The sequence below is a fragment of the Coregonus clupeaformis genome, chromosome 15, assembly GCF_020615455.1.
Source record: "Coregonus clupeaformis isolate EN_2021a chromosome 15, ASM2061545v1, whole genome shotgun sequence".
In the NCBI taxonomy this organism is placed as follows: Eukaryota; Metazoa; Chordata; class Actinopteri; order Salmoniformes; family Salmonidae; genus Coregonus; species Coregonus clupeaformis.
Genome location: NC_059206.1, coordinates 53,848,204 through 53,869,136, shown reverse-complemented (window position 1 = coordinate 53,869,136; position 20,933 = coordinate 53,848,204). Strand labels below are relative to the sequence as shown.

At 43.9% G+C, this 20,933-nt stretch overlaps 1 protein-coding gene across 6 annotated transcripts in view; it reads left to right on the top strand.

Annotated features, from left to right (window-relative positions):
- LOC121582725 (CBP80/20-dependent translation initiation factor) overlaps positions 1-20,933 on the top strand; it is a 145,913-nt gene that overhangs the window by 57,925 nt on the left and 67,055 nt on the right. For all 6 annotated transcript variants that reach the window (XM_041898779.2, XM_041898782.2, XM_041898778.2 and 3 more), the window contains one exon: positions 5,636-5,712. In XM_041898779.2, the coding sequence (XP_041754713.1) occupies positions 5,636-5,712 (77 nt within the window). The remainder of the gene's footprint in view (positions 1-5,635; positions 5,713-20,933) is intronic.

Below are 20,933 nucleotides of genomic sequence, written 5' to 3'. Positions count from 1 at the left end.
AGAAACCCTGCCTAAAACCGCAAACAGCAAGCAATGCAGATCTAGAAGCATCTCTTCAGCTCATATAACACAGACAGGGATTTTCTGTGGGAGGTAGTACCGGAATTACATTTTAGTCATTTAGCAGACGCTCTTATCCAGAGCGACTTACAGTTAGTGAGTGCATACATTTATTTAATTGTTTTCTTATATGTGAATATTCAATTAGCCTATACTACTATTTTCCTACAGGCTTATATGCTGCTATTTTGCCATCAAGTCTGGTCGGACTGAGGCTGGAGAGAAACCATACTGCAGTGTTTCTCATCAAATATGTATTTTTATCTGCACTGATGAAAGATTGTAAAAAAATTAAATGCTATCCCTGCAAAAACACCCAAATGCAATCTGCATAGTCTAAAAGACTCTCAAGGAGTACAGACAGGACTCAGTCTAAAGTAAACGGTCTTGACGTCCATGTCTGAGTTTGCATATTTAAAAAGGGCTTTTTTTCTTTGTTTATAGCACTTAAAAATGTAAGTTGAATGAGTGGAATGAGTCACAGCAGATTCCCATGCAAACCCCAAATCTCCCTCGCTAACGTTTCTCTAAATGTTTACATTTTTTCTTCAGCTTTTATGACTGCGTAGGTATACTGGAGTTGAGTCATCTGGTAACCATTTGGAAGCAGGATTACAGCTAATGATATCCTACAGGAAAACAACAGTAGCTAAACATGCAACTCTGCCTCTCTCTCGTCCTCCCACTTTTTCTCTCCTCCTCCTAGTCCTTTCCCCATCTTTTATCTGTCTCCCTGGATCAGAGCGTTCTCTGAAGTTAACCAGTTAAATGCTGAATGAAGCAGACTTAATGTGAATGAACATTCCTAGCACTAATCAGTGTTTATTTTCAGTAGAAGGATAACTACACTGGTATCTCCTCTGCTTACCCACCAGAATGTCTTGGTGTACTCCTCTTTAACTGACGTGGGATCAGGGGTACTCCATCATTCTTTTAAAAAACTGGATGGTCGTGTTGTGTTGGCTGTCTGGTAGTGTCGTCATACAGGTGCTGTGTAGACCCAGGAGTGTGGGCTAGCAAGACTATCTCTCTGTGTGTCCCTTCATCTTGCCCACCCCAGTGTGGTGGCGCTCTTTTCTTCTGAATCCCCTCTCCTCCTGCCTTACTCCCGGGGCAAGACTCTCTGGCTGGGGCTAGCTGCTCGGGGCTGGGCCTCTGTTCCTGTGGTTCTCTGCTGCGTGTTCTCAGGCTCGTATTACCACCATGCCACACTACAAAGGCCTTCCCCTGCCTCCAGCCTCCGCACACATCTGTATCCAATCAGCCTCCACCAATCAGAGCCCAGCACCACTGCAGCAGTTTAGTAAGACAGAGGAAGAAAACTTGAGAGAGGGAGAGAAACAAAGGTCAGTTCGAAAGAACAGCAACATGAACTTTTATGACTCTGTCTGAAATGTGTAACCTAAAGTAGTGTTATGAAGGTGTTGCAGTGTAAGTGAATGGCTCAGTGCTGTGTGTGTCTCTGTTAAGCCAGGTATGATCCTCTTATTGCTCTGGGGTTTCATACTGCTGGCCTGGCTTGGGGACTGACTGGGAAGGAACACCACCCTCCTGCGGTCTGAGCTCTGGAAAGTTTCACTTCTTCTGAATGAGCTGTGTCTGAACTGAACAGACCAGGGTTCAAATACTATTTGAAATCATTTCATACAATTTAACTGGGCTTGATTGAGCTTGCCTGGTGCAATGGAACCAATAGAATAGTCTCAGAATAGTATGAAAACCCGACCCATCAGACACTCCAAGCAGGCTAAAGCAAACACTAATAATATTTGAACATAGGTTTGAAACTGAACTGCTGTTCTGGGTCCAACCTCTGCAGTGAGGCTCAGAGCACTGTTTTCTTTAGGGTTCCGTGTTCTCACACTTTTGCAATTTGTGTCATACTAGTGAGGGACATCAGAATGAGAGCTGTGAAACCAACAAAACACTGAGGTGTGTGTTTTAGCGGTGTGTCTTAGTGTTTTCCTTACCCCAGAATGTTTCTCGGCCGCTCTCTTGCTCCTATATACTTCTGCATTGAAACAAACCAATTTATATTGTAAAGTATAGTACTGTACAGTGCATTCGGAAAGTATTCAGACCCCTTCACTTTTTCTACATTTTGTTATGTTACAGCCCCCCTCATCAATCTGCACACAATACCCCATAATGACAAAGCAAAAACAACAGGTTTTTATAAATTTTTGCAACTGAAATATCACATTTACATAAGTATTCAGACCCTTTACTCAGTACTTTGTTGAAGCACCATTGGCAGCGATTACAGCCTCGAGTCTTCTTGGGTATGACGCTACAAGCTTGGCACACCTGTATTTGGGGAGTTTCTCCCATTCTTCTCTGCAGATCCTCTCAAGCTCTGTCAGGTTGGATGGGGAGCGTCGCAGCACAGCTATTTTCAGGTCTCTCCAGAGATATTAGATTGGGTTCAAGTCCGGACTCCTGCTGGGCCACTCAAGGACATTCAGAGACTTGTCCCCAAGCCACTCCTGCGTTGTCTTGGCTGTGTGCTTAGGGTTGTTGTCCTGTTGGAAGGTGAAGCTTCGCCCCAGTCTGAGGTCCTAAGCGCTCTGGAGCAGGTTTTCATCAAGGATCTCTCTGTACTTTGCTCCGTTTATCTTTGCCTCGATCCTGACTAGTCTACCAGTCCCTGCCGCTGAAAAACATCCCCACAGCATGATGCTGCCACCAACATGCTTCACCATAGGGATGATGCCAGGTTTCCTCCAGACGTGACGCTTGGCATTCAGGCCAAAGAGTTCAGTCTTGGTTTCATCAAACCAGAGAATCTTGTTTCTCATTGTCTGAGTCTTTAGGTGCCTTTTGGCAAACTCCAAGCAGGCTTTCATGTGCCTTTTACTGAGGAGTGGCTTCCGTCTGGCCACTCTACCATAATGTCCTGATTGGTGGAGTGCTGCAGAGATGGTTGTCCTTCTGGAAGGTTCTCCCATCTCCACAGAGGAACTCTGGAGCTTTGTCAGAGTGACCATTGGGTTCTTGGTCACCTCCCTGACTAAGGCCCTTCTCCCCCGATTGCTCAGTTTGGTCGGGCGGCCAGCTCTAGGAAGAGTCTTGGTGGTTCCAAACTTCTTCCATTTAAGAATGATGGAGGCCACTGTGTTCGTGGGGACCTTCAATGCTGCAGTATTTTTTGGGTACACTTCCCCAGAGCTGTGCCTCAACACAATCCTGTTTCGGAGGTCTAAGGACAATTCCTTCGACCTCATGGCTTGGTTTTTGCTCTGACATGCACTGTCAGCTGTGGGACCTTATCTAGACAGGTGTGTGCCATTCCAAATCATGTCCAATCAATTGAATTTACCACAGGTAGACTCCAATCAAGTTGTAGAAACATCTCAAAGATGATCAATGGAAACAGGATGCATCTGAGTTCAATTTCGAGTCTCATAGCAAAGGGTCTGAATACTTATTTAAATAAAGATGTTTCTGTTTTGTATTTTTTATAAATTTGTAAAAAAATCTGAAAAGCTGTTTTTGCTTTGTCATGGGGTATTGTGTGTAGATTGAGGATTATTATTTAATCAATTTTAGATTAAGGCTGTAACAAATGTGGAATAGGTCAAGGGGTCTGAATACTTTCTGAATGCGCTGTATACAGCAATCGTTTTAAGTTGTGTCACCATCACCGTTGATTATGAAGTCTTCCAGTATTGTATAGCCTATTCTCCTTCATGTTGATGTGGGCTGACTGGCTGAGGCCTTTTATCCTGAGAACATCCTGTAAGTGACTGGAGCTCTCTCTCTCTCTCTCTCTCTCTCTCTCTCTCTCTCTCTCTCTCTCTCTCTCTCTCTCTCTCGCTCTCTCGCTCTCTCGCTCTCTCGCTCTATGTAGCTCTCTCTCTCTCTGTAACTCTCGCTTTCTCTCTCTGTTTCTCTCTCTCTATCTCTGTGTCTCTATTGTCGATGCAGGGAGAATCTTTGACATGCTTCAACTGCCATCTCCACCATGATCTGTCACTGTATCAGTTAGTGTTGAACATGTTTATTATATTGTTATATCTATTATATTATGCATTGTATTTTAGATAATCATACAATATCATCATGTGCAGCTACATCATCTGCTACGTAGTCTATTGGATGTGGTTTCTTATGAGATGAAAGGTTGGGGAGGGGTTAGGGTTAGGAGGGTTAGAGGTATGGGTTGTGCCTGGCTCTGCCCTACCCTGACTGGCTCTGCGGCATGCCTGATTTCTGTTGACTGAAGTGCAATTAAAGTGTGTGGCTGTGGGTGTCTGCCTGCCCCAGCAGAGTGGGGGTTTAGAGTGAGGGTGTCTGCCCTAGAGTGGGGGTTTCCACTGCTTCCTGTGCAGACACTGCTGATGGGGAGATAACAGGGTTGGAACCTGGGCTGGAGCCACACGCTGCCATACCACCACACCGCAGAGGGGCTGAGTAGAGAGAACCTGTAGACACACACTACATGTCAAACAGAAAATACCAACCCACCACATAGACAATTACAACACATCTTGTTACACACATTACGCACACATGCGCGCACACATTATCAAAACACTTTTACACACAACACACACACACATACTAACACACGTTTGAACACATTTCCCCCAGTCATCCTCCTCCTCAAACTTGTAGTTGACCATCTGTAACCAAGGCGACACTAGACACTGGTTCCATCCCATACAAACCAGTTTTGACTTAAAACAACCATACCACTATGTTTAATGGATTAAGTTGTGCCTTTAGAGCACACACACACACAGGGGTGGCAAGTAGCCAAGCGGTTAGTGTTGGGCCAGTAACTGAAAAGTTTCTAGTTCAAATCCCAGAGAAGACAATGTGAAAAATCTGTCTGTGCCCTTGAGCAAGGCCGTTTTATAATGGCTGACCCTGGCCGTGACCCCACTCTCTGAGGGTGACTCAGGGAGAGTTGGGATATGCAAAAAAAATAAAACACATTTCCAATTCACACGTGTATTAATACACACTTGTACATATAATAGGCACCCACCAAATTATTATTATTACACACACACTCCAACACACACATATGGAATATAGCCTTCTTGACTTGGAGCCGGTTCCCCGCTGCTTCTAAGTGCTCCCCCCTCTTTCAGAGCTTGTCTGGGGAAATTGTAGGCTGCCAACATTCCTGTGAGAAGTTAAGGGACTGAGAAGAGAAGAGAGGCTCTGCATTGGCTGTGTGGCTCTGCCTTCCTTCCTTAATGGAGGTTGTGAGGTGGACCTGTAATTTGCGGTGGATTCCATGCGTCCCTCAATCCCTGCATGGGGGTAGACTGGACTGTTGGAGGGGGAGGGAAGGCGGTAACTAGACATGGGGGAGGGGGGTGCTGGACTCCTCTCTGTCTTGGGAGAAAAGACACACAAATTACAAAGATTTATGCGTCACATCCGTCGGTAGCTTTATACCATCTAACTATAACCCTTTATGTACAGTATGCATGTTAGCTATAGAAAATAAATGAAGAAATTCACAGTTTGTGCGTACAGCGACCATAAAATCTATGCACACACTGTAACTCGCTTTAGATTAAAGTGTTTGCTAAGTCTCTCCCTCTCTCTTTCTCTGCAGGGATTCCCGCCCCTGCCCAACGAAGCTGAGATCGCACACACCAAAAAGCTCTTCCGTCGCAGGAGGAACGACCGACGGTAAGCACACAAACACACACACACTTTCTCCCCTCCTGGAACATTGTTGCAACGCTGATGAAACACTAGGCCAGGCCAGAACTCTTAACTCTTCTCTCAAGCCAAAGCAACGTCAAAGCAGGAATGCTCCTGGCCCCAGACTCACTTACACACAGACCGAAAAGGAAGAAAAAGTTTTTAAAATCTTACAGAAGTCTATTTCTTCTGGTCTGTGTAATGATACTGGATGTGTCCTAAATGGCATCCTATTGCCTTTATAGTGCCTTTATAGGGAATAGGGGGCCATTTGGGACAGAGACACTGTCATCTCCAATCACACTTCACTGTAGACATGAACCTCTGTCTCTCAGTTCTTTAGCTTACTACAGCGTTCAACGTTCCTTCACTCAATGAAATGAGTTGAATCACAGTTGAATCTGCTGAAAATGTTTCCACATGACGTCATTGGAAAGTTCTACCCGGTTGCTAAGAAACGACTGAGAAAGAAAATATTTGGGTCTCTGACTGAAAGGAGGAAAGTTGAGCCAGAGAGTGAAACGTTAACTTATTTTTTCTTCTCTTCTATTTATTCCTCTCTTTCTGTATATTATTTTAAAAGCAGCGGTAGATAATTGATTCGCAGTTATTGTGTGGGTTAAATAGCTGTGGTTAGATTATATTATTGCTGAGGCCAGATCACAGTATACTAGTATAGACTACAGAGAGACTGGCTGGAAGATATCACAGGTAATGGCTTTGACTTGGGGCCCTGGCTGCCTGCCTGGCTGGCTGGCTGCCGGGCTGGCTGTGTTTTGTATTGTTAATATTTACTGAGAGAAAATAATGTTGCCTCTGGCTACAGGAGGAAGGATCAGTTTCTCGTGTGGTTTGCCTTTTATGTCAGTAAGGTACTGCAATTGCATGGTTGTATGTGTTGTTGCTGCGAATGTTTTAACCAAGGAGTATGATAACCAAGGGCTATGATTACATTTAGAAGTTTCAGAGAGTAACTAATAAAAAAATATAGCAGCTCTATGCTGGACCATATGTGCATACTGGACCACACTTTCTGCAGTGCTGAAGCTCTCAGAGCAGGACTGTAATTACCCTCAGCCAGCTCCAGCCCAGACCACAGAGCAGCACAGAGCCTGGTGTGACTGGAGGTTCAGCCAAGGGGTGGGCCCCATTGCCCCAACCAAGCAATACCACACACTTGTGTTCATGCACACACACAAACACACACTCAGGCCTGCACTGCCCCAACACTTCTATACAGGCACACACGCAATGCCTGGCCCAGTCCTCTCTACCTCGCTTCTGATTTCCTCTCCTTTTTCTGGAATGATACAGTTGCAGCTATTACATTCTTCCTTCTGCCTGCTGTCTCTAGAAACACACCCACAATGCATCTCTCTCAGGGCGGGGCCAGAGCCACTCTCTCCCCTCACCGAGCTCGTCGTCAGGTCCAGCCCAGCTCCCAGCATGCCGTGCGGTAATAGCGGTGTGTGACAGTGAATCATATTGTGTAACATGCATCAGTCCCACGCCAGTCCTGCTATTAAAGCAATGCTCTGCCATTAATTCCATAAATTAACACAGCAATTACTTTTATTGCTTTCCACCCCCAGGATAGGTAGAGGGAGCGGTACACTATATACAGTGGGGAGAACAAGTATTTGATACACTGCCGATTTTGCAGGTTTTCCTACTTACAAAGCATGTAGAGGTCTGTAATTTTTATCATAGGTACACTTCAACTGTGAGAGACGGAATCTAAAACAAAAATCCAGAAAATCACATTGAATGATTTTTAAGTAATTAATTTGCGTTTTATTGCATGACATAAGTATTTGATACATCAGAAAAGCAGAACTTAATATTTGGTACAGAAACCTTTGTTTGCAATTACAGAGATCATACGTTTCCTGTAGGTCTTGACCAGGTTTGCACACACACTGCAGCAGGGATTTTGGCCCACTCCTCCATACAGACCTTCTCCAGATCCTTCAGGTTTCGGGGCTGTCGCTGGGCAATACGGACTTTCAACTCCCTCCAAAGATTTTCTATTGGGTTCAGGTCTGGAGACTGGCTAGGCCACTCCAGGACCTTGAGATGCTTCTTACGGAGCCACTCCTTAGTTGCCCTGGCTGTGTGTTTCGTGTCGTTGTCATGCTGGAAGACCCAGCCACGACCCATCTTCAATGCCCTTACTGAGGGAAGGAGGTTGTTGGCCAAGATCTCGCGATACATGGCCCCATCCATTCTCCCCTCAATACGGTGCAGTCGTCCTGTCCCCTTTGCAGAAAAGCATCCCCAAAGAATGATGTTTCCACCTCCATGCTTCACGGTTGGGATGGTGTTCTTGGGGTTGTACTCATCCTTCTTCTTCCTCCAAACACGGCGAGTGGAGTTTAGACCAAAAAGCTCTATTTTTGTCTCATCAGACCACATGACCTTCTCCCATTCCTCCTCTGGATCATTCAGATGGTCATTGGCAAACTTCAGATGGGCCTGGACATGCGCTGGCTTGAGCAGGGGGACCTTGCGTGCGCTGCAGGATTTTAATCCATGACGGCATAGTGTGTTACTAATGGTTTTCTTTGAGACTGTGGTCCCAGCTCTCTTCAGGTCATTGACCAGGTCCTGCCGTGTAGTTCTGGGCTGATCCCTCACCTTCCTCATGATCATTGATGCCTCATGAGGTGAGATCTTGCATGGAGCCCCAGACCGAGGGTGATTGACCGTCATCTTGAACTTCTTCCATTTTCTAATAATTGCGCCAACAGTTGTTGCCTTCTCACCAGGCTGCTTGTCTATTGTCCTGTAGCCCATCCCAGCCTTGTGCAGGTCTATAATTTTATCCCTGATGTCCTTACACAGCTCTCTGGTCTTGGCCATTGTGGAGAGGTTGGAGTCTGTTTGATTGAGTGTGTGGACAGGTGTCTTTTATACAGGTAATGAGTGGAGAACAGGAGGACTTCTTAAAGAAAAACTAACAGGTCTGTGAGAGCCGGAATTCTTACTGGTTGGTAGGTGATCAAATACGTATGTCATGCAATAAAATGCAAATTAATTACTTAAAAATCATACAATGTGATTTTCTGCTTTGTAAGTAGGAAAACCTGCAAAATCGGCAGTGTATCAAATACTTGTTCTCCCCACTGTAGATAGGTAGAGGGGGCGGTACACTATATAGATAGGTAGAGGGGGCGGTACACTATATAGATAGGTAGAGGGGGCGGTACACTATATAGATAGGTAGAGGGGGCGGTACACTATATACAGTGGGGAAAAAAAGTATTTAGTCAGCCACCAATTGTGCAAGTTCTCCCACTTAAAAAGATGAGAGGCCTGTAATTTTCATCATAGGTACACGTCAACTATGACAGACAAAATGAGAAAAAAAAATCCAGAAAATCACATTGTAGGATTTTTTATGAATTTATTTGCAAATTATGGTGGAAAATAAGTATTTGGTCAATAACAAAAGTTTCTCAATACTTTGTTATATACCCTTTGTTGGCAATGACACAGGTCAAACGTTTTCTGTAAGTCTTCACAAGGTTTTCACACACTGTTGCTGGTATTTTGGCCCATTCCTCCATGCAGATCTCCTCTAGAGCAGTGATGTTTTGGGGCTGTCGCTGGGCAACACGGACTTTCAACTCCCCCTCCAAAGATTTTCTATGGGGTTGAGATCTGGAGACTGGCTAGGCCACTCCAGGACCTTGAAATGCTTCTTGCGAAGCCACTCCTTCGTTGCCCGGGCGGTGTGTTTGGGATCATTGTCATGCTGAAAGACCCAGCCACGTTTCATCTTCAATGCCCTTGCTGATGGAAGGAGGTTTTCACTCAAAATCACACGATACATGGCCCCATTCATTCTTTCCTTTACACGGATCAGTCGTCCTGGTCCCTTTGCAGAAAAACAGCCCCAAAGCATGATGTTTCCACCCCCATGCTTCACAGTAGGTATGGTGTTCTTTGGATGCAACTCAGCATTCTTTGTCCTCCAAACACGACAAGTTCTATTTTGGTTTCATCTGACCATATGACATATGACATTCTCCCAATCCTCTTCTGGATCATCCAAATGCACTCTAGCAAACTTCAGACGGGCCTGGACATGTACTGGCTTAAGCAGGGGGACACGTCTCGCCCTGCAGGATTTGAGTCCCTGGCGGCGTAGTGTGTTACTGATGGTAGGCTTTGTTACTTTGGTCCCAGCTCTCTGCAGGTCATTCACTAGGTCCCCCCGTGTGGTTCTGGGATTTTTGCTCACCGTTCTTGTGATCATTTTGACCCCACGGGGTGAGATCTTGCGTGGAGCCCCAGATCGAGGGAGATTATCAGTGGTCTTGTATGTCTTCCATTTCCTAATAATTGCTCCCACAGTTGATTTCTTCAAACCAAGCTGCTTACCTATTGCAGATTCAGTCTTCCCAGGCTGGTGCAGGTCTACAATTTTGTTTCTGGTGTCCTTTGACAGCTCTTTGGTCTTGGCCATAGTGGAGTTTGGAGTGTGACTGTTTGAGGTTGTGGACAGGTGTCTTTTATACTGATAACAAGTTCAAACAGGTGCCATTAATACAGGTAACGAGTGGAGGACAGAGGAGCCTCTTAAAGAAGAAGTTACAGGTCTGTGAGAGCCAGAAATCTTGCTTGTTTGTAGGTGACCAAATACTTATTTTCCACCATAATTTGCAAATAAATTCATTAAAAATCCTACAATGTGATTTTCTCGATTTTTTTTCTCATTTTGTCTGTCATAGTTGACGTGTACCTATGATGAAAATTACAGGCCTCTCTCACCTTTTTAAGTGGGAGAACTTGCACAATTGGTGGCTGACTAAATACTTTTTTTCCCCACTGTAGATAGGTAGAGGGGGCGGTACACTATATAGATAGGTAGACCTTCGTAAGAGACGGAATGAGAAAAGGAGGGAGAGCGAAGCAGAGAGGGGGACAGAAAGAGTACCCAGAAAAGATTACTGTATAGATTTTGGACCTGTCTAGTCGTGTTGTGCTGGCTGACTTACTGACTTTTCCCTGTGGTGGCGCTCTCTATTTGCTCAAAATCTACCTCTATTCTGTCTCTTCTTTCATCTGTGGCCCTTCTCCTTCCTTCACCCTCTCTCTGACCCTGACTTCTCCTCATCACTTCTCTCCCCTTGCTTTCATCTCTTACTTTCTCACTTGTTCTTCTCTCTCTCCCCCTCTCTCTCTCCCTCCATCTTCCTGTCTCTATCGCTCTCTCCCTCACTCTCTTGCTGTCCCCCCTCCCTCTCTCTCCTGTCTCCCTCTCTCTCTCCCCCTCTCTCTCTGTGATGGATGTGTACTCAGCGTTCTGTACACGGTCTGACAGAACCCACTGGGCACACAACGTAATTTCAAAATTGATAATTGGATAATATTTGGTTGAGACGTTGCTCAATGAGATTACAACCTATATTCACCCACTCAGCCAAAAGTTAGTTGAATTTCCAATGTGTTATCACTATACTTTTAACCATCTAAAATCACAACCAAATTCCAATGGAAAAACAATGTCAGATTTTTGGTTTAGTTGTGACACAAATGCCGATCACTGCGCTTTCAACTATTTAAAAGTACAGCAAAGCTCCAATGGGAATACAATGTCAGATACAATATTTTGTTTATTTACTATATACAACAGATTCATCTAATAGCAGAACCAAATCACCTGTATTTGTAGTTGAGATTATATGAAACCAAATATAAATATTTAAAGTTGATGTATCTTCTGCTTGGATAGTTCCATCTGTGCCACATACTTAGTCTACCTTTAATTCCAGTTTGGAAAATCAAAGTTGTAGAATAGGACTAAATAAAAACAAACTTTATTTAAAGTGCTATTAAAGTTGGATTTGATTTAGTCCTATTCTTTAACTTAGATTTTTGGTTGAGATGGAGACGTGAATCCAACATGTCAATGATTAATTTGTAGACAAACTGGAATTAAAGCCAGATTTAGTCAGTGGCACAAATGGAACTATCCTGCAGAAGACACATTTCCTTCAAATGTTGTCACTAAATATCATTACATTCGAAATCACCAGAGCTGGAAACCCTGGGCCTATTGGATCGTCTATGTTTTTTTTATTATTCTGGGTTAAATTGAGACAATAGCTGTTTGCAAATGCAACACTACATGACCAAAAGTATATGGACACCTGCTCGTCAAACATCTCATTCCAAAATCATAGGCATTGATATGGAGTTGATTCCCCCCCCCCCCTTGCTGCTACAACAGCATCCACTCTTCTGGGAAGGCTTTCCACTGGATGTTGGAACATTGCTGTGGGGACTTGCTTCCATTCAGCCACGAGCATTAGTGAGGTCGGGCACTGATGTTGGGCGATTATGCCTGGCTCGCAGTCGGCGTTCCAATTTATTTTGAAGTCAGGGCTCTGTGCAGGCCAGTCAAGTTCTTCCACACCGATCTCGACAAACCATTTCTGTATGGACCTCGCTTTGTGCACGGGGGCATTGTCATGCTGAAACAGGAAAGGGCCTTACACAAACTGTTGCCACAAAGTTGGAAGCACAGAATTGTCTAGAATGTCATTGTATGCTGTAGCATTAAGATTTCCCTTCACTGGAACTAAGGGGCCTTGCCCGAACCATGAAAAACAGCCCCAGACCATTATTCCTCCTCCACCAAACTTTACAGTTGGCACTATGCATTCGGGCAGGTAGCGTTCTCCTGGCATCCGCCAAACCCAGATTCGTCCGTCGGACTGCCAGATGGTGAAGCGTGATTAATCACGCCAGAGAACGTGTTTCCACTGCTCCAGAGTCCAATGGTGGCAAGCTTTACATCACTCCAGCGGACGCTTGGCATTGCGCATGGTGATCTTAGGCTTGTGTGCGGCTGCTCGGCCATGGAAACCCATTTCATGAAGCTCCCAACGAACAGTTATTGTGCTGAAGTTGCTTCCAGAGGCAGTTTGGAACTCTGTAGTGAATGTTGCAACCGAGGACAGACTAATTTTACGTGCTAGGCGCTTCAGCACTCGGTGGTCCCATTCTGTGAGCTTCTGTGGCCTACCACTTCGTGGCTGAGCCATTGTTGCTCCTAGACGTTTCCACTTCACAATAAGAGTACTTACAGTTAACCGGGGCAGCTCTAGCAAAAATAAAATTGACGAACTGACTTATTGGAAAGGTGGCATCCTATGACGGTGCCACGTTGAAAGTCACTGAGCTCTTCAGTAAGGCCATTCTACTGCCGATGTTTGTCTATTGAGATTGGATGGCTCTGTGCTCGATTTTATACACCTGTCAGCAACGGGTGTGGCTGAAATAGCCAAATCCACTCATTTGAATGAGTTTCCACATACTTTTGTGTATATAGGCCTAAATAGCATAATTGATGATACAATATATGAGTGATAAAGTATGGTCACATTTCATTTGCTCTGTAAAACCTAACCGGGGCAGCTCTAGCAAAAAGAAAATTGACGAACTGACTTGTTGGAAAGGTGGCATCCTATGACGGTGCCACGTTGAAAGTCACTGAGCTCTTCAGTAAGGCCATTCTACTGCCGATGTTTGTCTATTGAGATTGGATGGCTCTGTGCTCGATTTTATACACCTGTCAGAAACGGGTGTGGCTGAAATAGCCAAATCCACTCATTTGAATGAGTTTCCACATACTTTTGTGTATATAGGCCTAAATAGCATAATTGATGATACAATATATGAGTGGTAAAGTATGGTCACATTTCATTTGCTCTGTAAAACCTACCCTTTGGAATGATTTCAATAGCAACAGTGTTTTTTATTTATTTATACTGAACAAATTTGTTTATATCCCTGTAAAGGAGCATTTCTCCTTTGCCGAGATAACCCATCCACCTGACAGGTGTGGCATATCAAGAAGCTGCTTAAAAAGCATTATCATTACACAGGTTCACCTTGTGCTGGGGACAATAAAAGGCCTCTCTAAAATGTGCAGTTTTGTCATACAACACATTTCCACAGCTGTCTCAAGTTTTGAAGGAGCGTGCAATTGGCATGCTGACTGCAGGAATGTCCACCAGAGCTGTTGCCAGACAATTGAATGTTCATTTCTCTACCATAAACCGCCTCCAACGTTTTAGAGAATTTGGCAGTACTTCCAACCGGCCTCACAATCGCAGACCACGTGTAACCACGCCAGCCCAGGACCTCCACATACAGCTTTTTCACCTGCGGGATCGTCTGAGACCAGCCACCCAGACAGCTGATGAAACTGAGGAGTATTTCTGTCTGTGGGGAAAAGCTCATTCTGATTGGCTGGGCCTGGCTCCCAAGTGGGTGGGCCTATGCCCTCCCAAGCCCACCCAGTCATTTGAAATCCATAGATTAGGGCCTAATGAATTTATTTCAATTGACTGTTTTCCTTATATGAAATGTAAAATCTTTGAAATTGTTGCCTTTTGCATTTATATTTTTATATATTTATATCTCTCAACAATCATTCTCACAATAGCACATTGGTGTAATAGTCAGTGACTAAGCCAAAGGGTAGCTCTAGATAGAACAATTATCCAGTAGGATGTACTGCCCAGCCTATTGTTATTTTTTCTGATAGATATAACGTTGAAGATCTGACGTTGTTTTTAAATGTACAAATTCAACATATTTTATACAAGTTTGTCTATGTTGAAATTTTGTTACCATGATAACATAATCTTGTGGTTGAAATTTCAACCTCAAAACAAAAGTTGATTACTTTTTTCAAATACAAATGTATTTCCCACATAGATTCCACGTCACAATACTTTGACAAATTACGTTGAAATAATGTTGATTCAATCAGTTTGTGCCCAGTGGGAACGCGCTCTGCTCTGTTTTCTCTGCACTGCTGTGTGTGTGCGCACACTCGTGTGTGTGTGCGCACACTCGTGTGTGTGTGTGCGCGCGCGCCCGCGCTGCTGGCAGGGAGGACACTGCGGTCTTGTTTGTCAGAGTTTTCTGGCTTAAGGACAAATCTTTCCCCTGGCAGGAACACCTTGCTGCAGAATCACGAGGCAATACTCCAGCTAGGGTTACACACACACACCGCATACACACACACACACACACACACACACACAATATCTCATGTAGAAATACTGTAAAGGTGATCACAACCAATAAGGGAAACATAAATCATTACTAGTCTGGGAATATACCAGCCAGAGAAATGGCCATAATTGGCCTTTAAACCAATAGATCAGTGTTTATCTCAGTAGTCTATCTCCCCAGCAGCATCTCTCTGTATGCGTCCCAGATGGCTCCCTATTTGGTGCACTACCATAGGGCTCTGGTAAAAATAGTGCACTATGTACGGAATAGGGTAGCATTTGGGACTCACTTCCTCAGCCTCTGCTCCTCTGCTGCCTGACCCTACACTACACTGATTGTTTTTATATACACTACCGTTCAAAAGTTTGGGGTCACTTAGAAATGTCCTTGTTTTCCATGAAAACATACATGAAATTAGTTTGAATAGGAAATATAGCAAAATGCATAGGAAATGTAGTCATTGACAAGGTTAGAAATAATGATTTTTAATAGAAATAATATTTGTGTCCTTCAAACTTTGCTTTCGTCAAATAATCCTCCATTTGCAGCAATTACAGCCTTGCAGACCTTTGGCATTCTAGTTGTCAATTTGTTGAGGTAATCTGATGAGATTTCACCCTGAAGCACCTCCCACTAGTTGGATTGGCTTGATGGGCACTTCTTACGTACCATGCGGTCAAGCTGCTCCCACAACAGCTCAGTAGGGTTGAGATCCGGTGACTCTGCTGGCCACTCCATTATAGACAGAATGCCAGCTGACTACTTCTTCCCTAAATAGTTCTTGCATAGTTTGGAGCTGTGCTTTGGGTCATTGTCCTGTTGTAGGAGGAAATTGGCTCCAATCAAGCGTCGTCCACAGGGCATGGCATGGTGTTGCAAAATGGAGTGATAGCCTTCCTTCTTCAAGATCCCTTTTACCCTGTACAAATCTCCCACTTTACCACCACCAAAGCACCCCCAGACCATCACATTGCCTCCACCATGCTTGACAGATGGCATCAAGCACTCCTCCAGCATCTTTTCATTTGGTCTGCGTCTCACAAATGTTCTTCTTTGTGATCCGAACACCTCAAACTTCGATTCGTCTGTCCATAACACTTTTTTCCAATCTTCCGCTGTCCAGTGTCTGTGTTCTTTTGCACATCTTAATCATTTATTTTTATTGGCCAGTCTGAGATATGGCTTTTTCTTTGCAACTCTGCCTAGAAGGTCAGCATCCCGGAGTCGCCTCTTCACTGTTGACGTTGAGACTGGTGTTTTACGGGTACTATTTAATGAAGCTGCCAGTTGAGGACCTGTGAGGCATCTGTTTCTCAAACTAGACACACTAATGTATTTGTCCTCTTCCTCAGTTGTGCACCGGGGCCTCCCACTCCTCTTTCTATTCTGGTTAGAGCCAGTTTGCGCTGTTCTGTGAAGGGAGTAGTACACAGCGTTGTACGAGATCTTCAGTTTCTTGGCAATTTCTCGCATGGAATAGCCTTCATTTCTCAGAACAAGAATAGACTGACAAGTTTCAGAAGAAAGTTATTTGTTTCTGGCCATTTTGAGCATGTAATCGAACCCACAATTGCTGATGCTCCAGATACTCAACTAGTCTCAAGAAGGCCAGTTTTATTGCTTCTTTAATCAGCACGACAGTTTTCAGCTGTGCTAACATAATTGCAAAAGGGTTTTCTAATGATCAATTAGCCTTTTAAAATGATAAACTTGGATTAGCAAACACAACGTGCCATTGGAACACAGGACTGATGGTTGCTGATAATGGGCCTCTGTACGCCTATGTAGATATTCCATAAAAAATCTACAGTTTCCAGCTACAATAGCCATTTACAACATTAACAATGTCTGCACTGTATTTCTATGGACAAAAAAATTGCTTTTCTTTCGAAAACAAGGACATTTCTAAGGGACCCCAAACTTTTGAACGCTAGTGTATATATAGAGAGAGGATAAATGTATTTACCTATCAAACCAATGACTGTATATATGAATGGACAAAGCCATTGATCATGTGACACCATTCATTCCTATGAGAAGACTGAAATCGCATTAAAGCCAAATTAAGTCTGTTCAGATGCCGTCTCATGGAGACATAACGTGCAGTTTTGGCCACTCCAGGAAGTGACGCTGCAGGCTTTCTCGGTGCTGCCCCCTCTCATTGAGTAACTCAAGTTGAAGGTCGACCGGGGTACTGCAGGCTGCCACAGACATTAGCAACTAAATTATCCTTAACTTCTTATGTGTGCGATTTTAAAATAATCGGTTCAAGGACATACAGTGGGGAGAACAAGTATTTGATACACTGCCGATTTTGCAGGTTTTCCTACTTACAAAGCATGTAGAGGTCTGTCATTTTTATGATAGGTACACTTCAACTGTGAGAGACGGAATCTAAAACAAAAATCCAGAAAATCACATTGTATGATTTTTAAGTAATTAATTTGCATGTTATTGCATGACATAAGTATTTGATCACCTACCAACCAGTAAGAATTCCGGCTCTCACAGACCTGTTAGTTTTTCTTTAAGAAGCCCTCCTGTTCTCCACTCATTACCTGTATTAACTGCACCTGTTTGAACTCGTTACCTGTATAAAAGACACCTGTCCACACACTCAATCAAACAGACTCCAACCTCTCCACAATGGCCAAGACCAGAGAGCTGTGTAAGGACATCAGGGATAAAATTGTAGACCTGCACAAGGCTGGGATGGGCTACAGGACAATAGGCAAGCAGCTTGGTGAGAAGGCAACAACTGTTGGCGCAATTATTAGAAAATGGAAGAAGTTCAAGATGACGGTCAATCACCCTCGGTCTGGGGCTCCATGCAAGATCTCACCTCGTGGGGCATCAGTGATCATGAGGAAAGTGAGGGATCAGCCCAGAACTACACAGCAGGACCTGGTCAATGACCTGAAGAGAGCTGGGACCACAGTTTCAAAGAAAACCATTAGTAACACACTACGCCGTCATGGATTAAAATCCTCAGCGCACGCAAGGTCCCCCTGCTCAAGCCAGCGCATGTCCAGGCCCATCTGAAGTTTGCCAATGACCATCTGGATGATCCAGAGGAGGAATGGGAGAAGGTCATGTGGTCTGATGAGACAAAAATATAGCTTTTTGGTCTAAACTCCACTCGCCGTGTTTGGAGGAAGAAGAAGGATGAGTACAACCCCAAGAACACCATCCCAACCGTGAAGCATGGAGGTGGAAACATCATTCTTTGGGGATGCTTTTCTGCAAAGGGGACAGGACGACTGCACCGTATTGAGGGGAGGATGGATGGGGCCACGTATCGCGAGATCTTGGCCAACAACCTCCTTCCCTCAGTAAGAGCATTGAAGATGGGTCGTGGCTGGGTCTTCCAGCATGACAACGACCCGAAACACACAGCCAGGGGCAACTATGGAGTGGCTCCGTAAGAAGCATCTCAAGGTCCTGGAGTGGCCTAGCCAGTCTCCAGACCTGAACCCAATAGAAAATCTTTGGAGGGAGCTGAAAGTCCGTATTGCCCAGCGACAGCCCCGAAACCTGAAGGATCTGGAGAAGGTCTGTATGGAGGAGTGGGCCAAAATCCCTGCTGCAGTGTGTGCAAACCTGGTCAAGACCTACAGGAAACGTATGATCTCTGTAATTGCAAACAAAGGTTTCTGTACCAAATATTAAGTTCTGCTTTTCTGATGTATCAAATACTTATGTCATGCAATAAAATGCAAATGAATTACTTAAAAATCATACAATGTGATTTTCTGGATTTTTGTTTTAGATTCCGTCTCTCACAGTTGAAGTGTACCTATGATAAAAATGATAGACCTCTACATGCTTTTAAGTAGGAAAACCTGCAAAATCAGCAGTGTATCAAATACTTGTTCTCCCCACTGTACGTCTGGTGTATTAGAAGCAATTATTGGTACCACCAAACTTTTTATTTATTTACATGAAGATTGACCACAAAGATCGCCATTTTTCCATTCAATATAATGGGGATCCTGTTTTCTGCTAACAATGCCTGCAGTACTCCCTTGTATCAAACACACTAATCCTCATCGCTATACATTAACATGTGTATGTAGTGTGCACTATTCATGATTTTATACACCCCAATGTGATAAGGAATATTCATCTCCCTTTCAGGATTACTTTATGTCTCAAGTCAAGGGCGGTGGGAATGCAGATTATTAATTTTTCAGAAAAAAGAGAAAGGAGTGTTTTTATTTTAATTTATAGGATTTGTTTTAGTGCTTTTGAAGTAGAATGGCACTCCTCTCTTCTCTCTCTCACACACGCACACATACTCTGCCTGTCTACTCTATTGTTAACGTCTCTGCTACAGCTACTGTCACCTCTCAGAAATGTCAAGTTGTTTGGCTCTGAAACATTCAGTGTACAGACAGACAGGCAGGCAAGCAGGTAGGGGGAAAGTAGTCTCCATGTAGACAGCACTAGCTAGTTAGATATCCATCAGTTAACCCTACCCTCCAGATGAGGAACAGGCACACAATCAATTTACTCAAATGCTTATAGCGGGAGATCTCATTGCTAATTCACACCATGAAGAAGTGGGATTTATAGACGGCATAAAACCATCATTGTCTACTAGCACACAGTAAACACACAGACATGCATCTATATATGCATCTATACTGAACAAAAGTTTAAATGCAACATGCAACAATTTTCAATGATTTTACTGAGTTACAGTTCATATAAAGAAAATCTGTCAATTAAAATAAATTCATTAAGTCCTAATCTATGGATTTCACATGACTGGGCAGGAGCGCAGCCATGGGTGGGCCTGGCAGGGCATAGGCCCACCCATTTGGGAGCCAGGCCCACCCACTGGGGAGCCAGGACCTGCTGATCAGAATGAGTTTTTCCCCACAAAAGGGCTTTATTACAGACAGATTTCATCAGCTGTCCGGAGGTCTGGTCTCAGACAATCCCGCAGGTGAAGAAGCCAGATGTGGAGTTCCTGGGCTGGCGTGGTTACACGTAGTCTGCGGTTGTGAGGCCGGTTGGACGTACTTCCAAATTCTCTAAAACGCCGTTGGAGGCGGCTTATGGTAGAGAAATGAACATTAAATTCTCTGGTAACAGCTCTGTTGGAAATTCCTGCATTCAGCATGCCAATTGCACGCTCCCTCAAAACCTGAGACATCTGTGGCATTGTGTTGTGTGACAAAACGGCATATTTTGGTGTGGCTTTTTATTGTCCCCATCACAAGGTGCACCTTTTGTAATGATCATGCTGTTTAATCAGCTTCTTGATATGCCACAACTGTCAGGTGGATGGATTATCTTAGCAAAGGATAAATGCTCACTAACAGGGATGTAAACAAGTTGTGCACAACATTTTAGAGAAATAAGCTTTTTGTGCATATGGAAAATGTCTGGGATCTTTTATTTCCATTCATGAAACATGGGACCAACACTTTACATGTTGTGTTTATATTTTTGTTCAGTATAGATATACAGATGCAATTTGTTCCTGATTTGTTGTATTAACGAAACAACTCATGCGTACATGAACAAACTACTGTATATTTAAATATTAATCACATGTAACAGGACATTAACATGGAATAATGCAAACTCACACACACACCCTGTTCTTAACAATGGCTCTGCTGAAAAGCTTTATTTGCTTGCTTGTTGTCAGTGGATGGAAGCTGCCGTGGATTGCAGACGAAGGGTGGGGGAGGCTGCTAAGGCTGCTGTCTGAAAGGAGGGAGAAACACGCACACGTTTTGAATTTTGCCAACATGGCAACTGGGTAGAATTAGACCTGATTTACAGAAGTGTGCTTCTTACTGCCTCGATTCAGGGAACATGTTTCTTCTTTCCCACTGCAACGTTTCAGAATGGTTCAGAGAGTCGATACTCCTGAAGGCTTATTTTCAGTGCTTAATTTCTGCCTAACCTCTCACTGACTACAGGGAAGGACTTTCTATATGGACTGATTACTTGGGATGGGTTAGCTGGAAGGTGATATTCTCTTGACAATCTAAGAGTCATATAGTAAATTGAGAAAAACAGCAAGGCTGGCTTTGGAGTGTAGCCATTTTATCTCAAATTAGCAATTCTCCAAGCCAAGCAAGCAAACTTCCTATAACCCCCGCCCTGCCTATGCCCAAGACACGAACCAAGTATTTGGTGCTATCAGG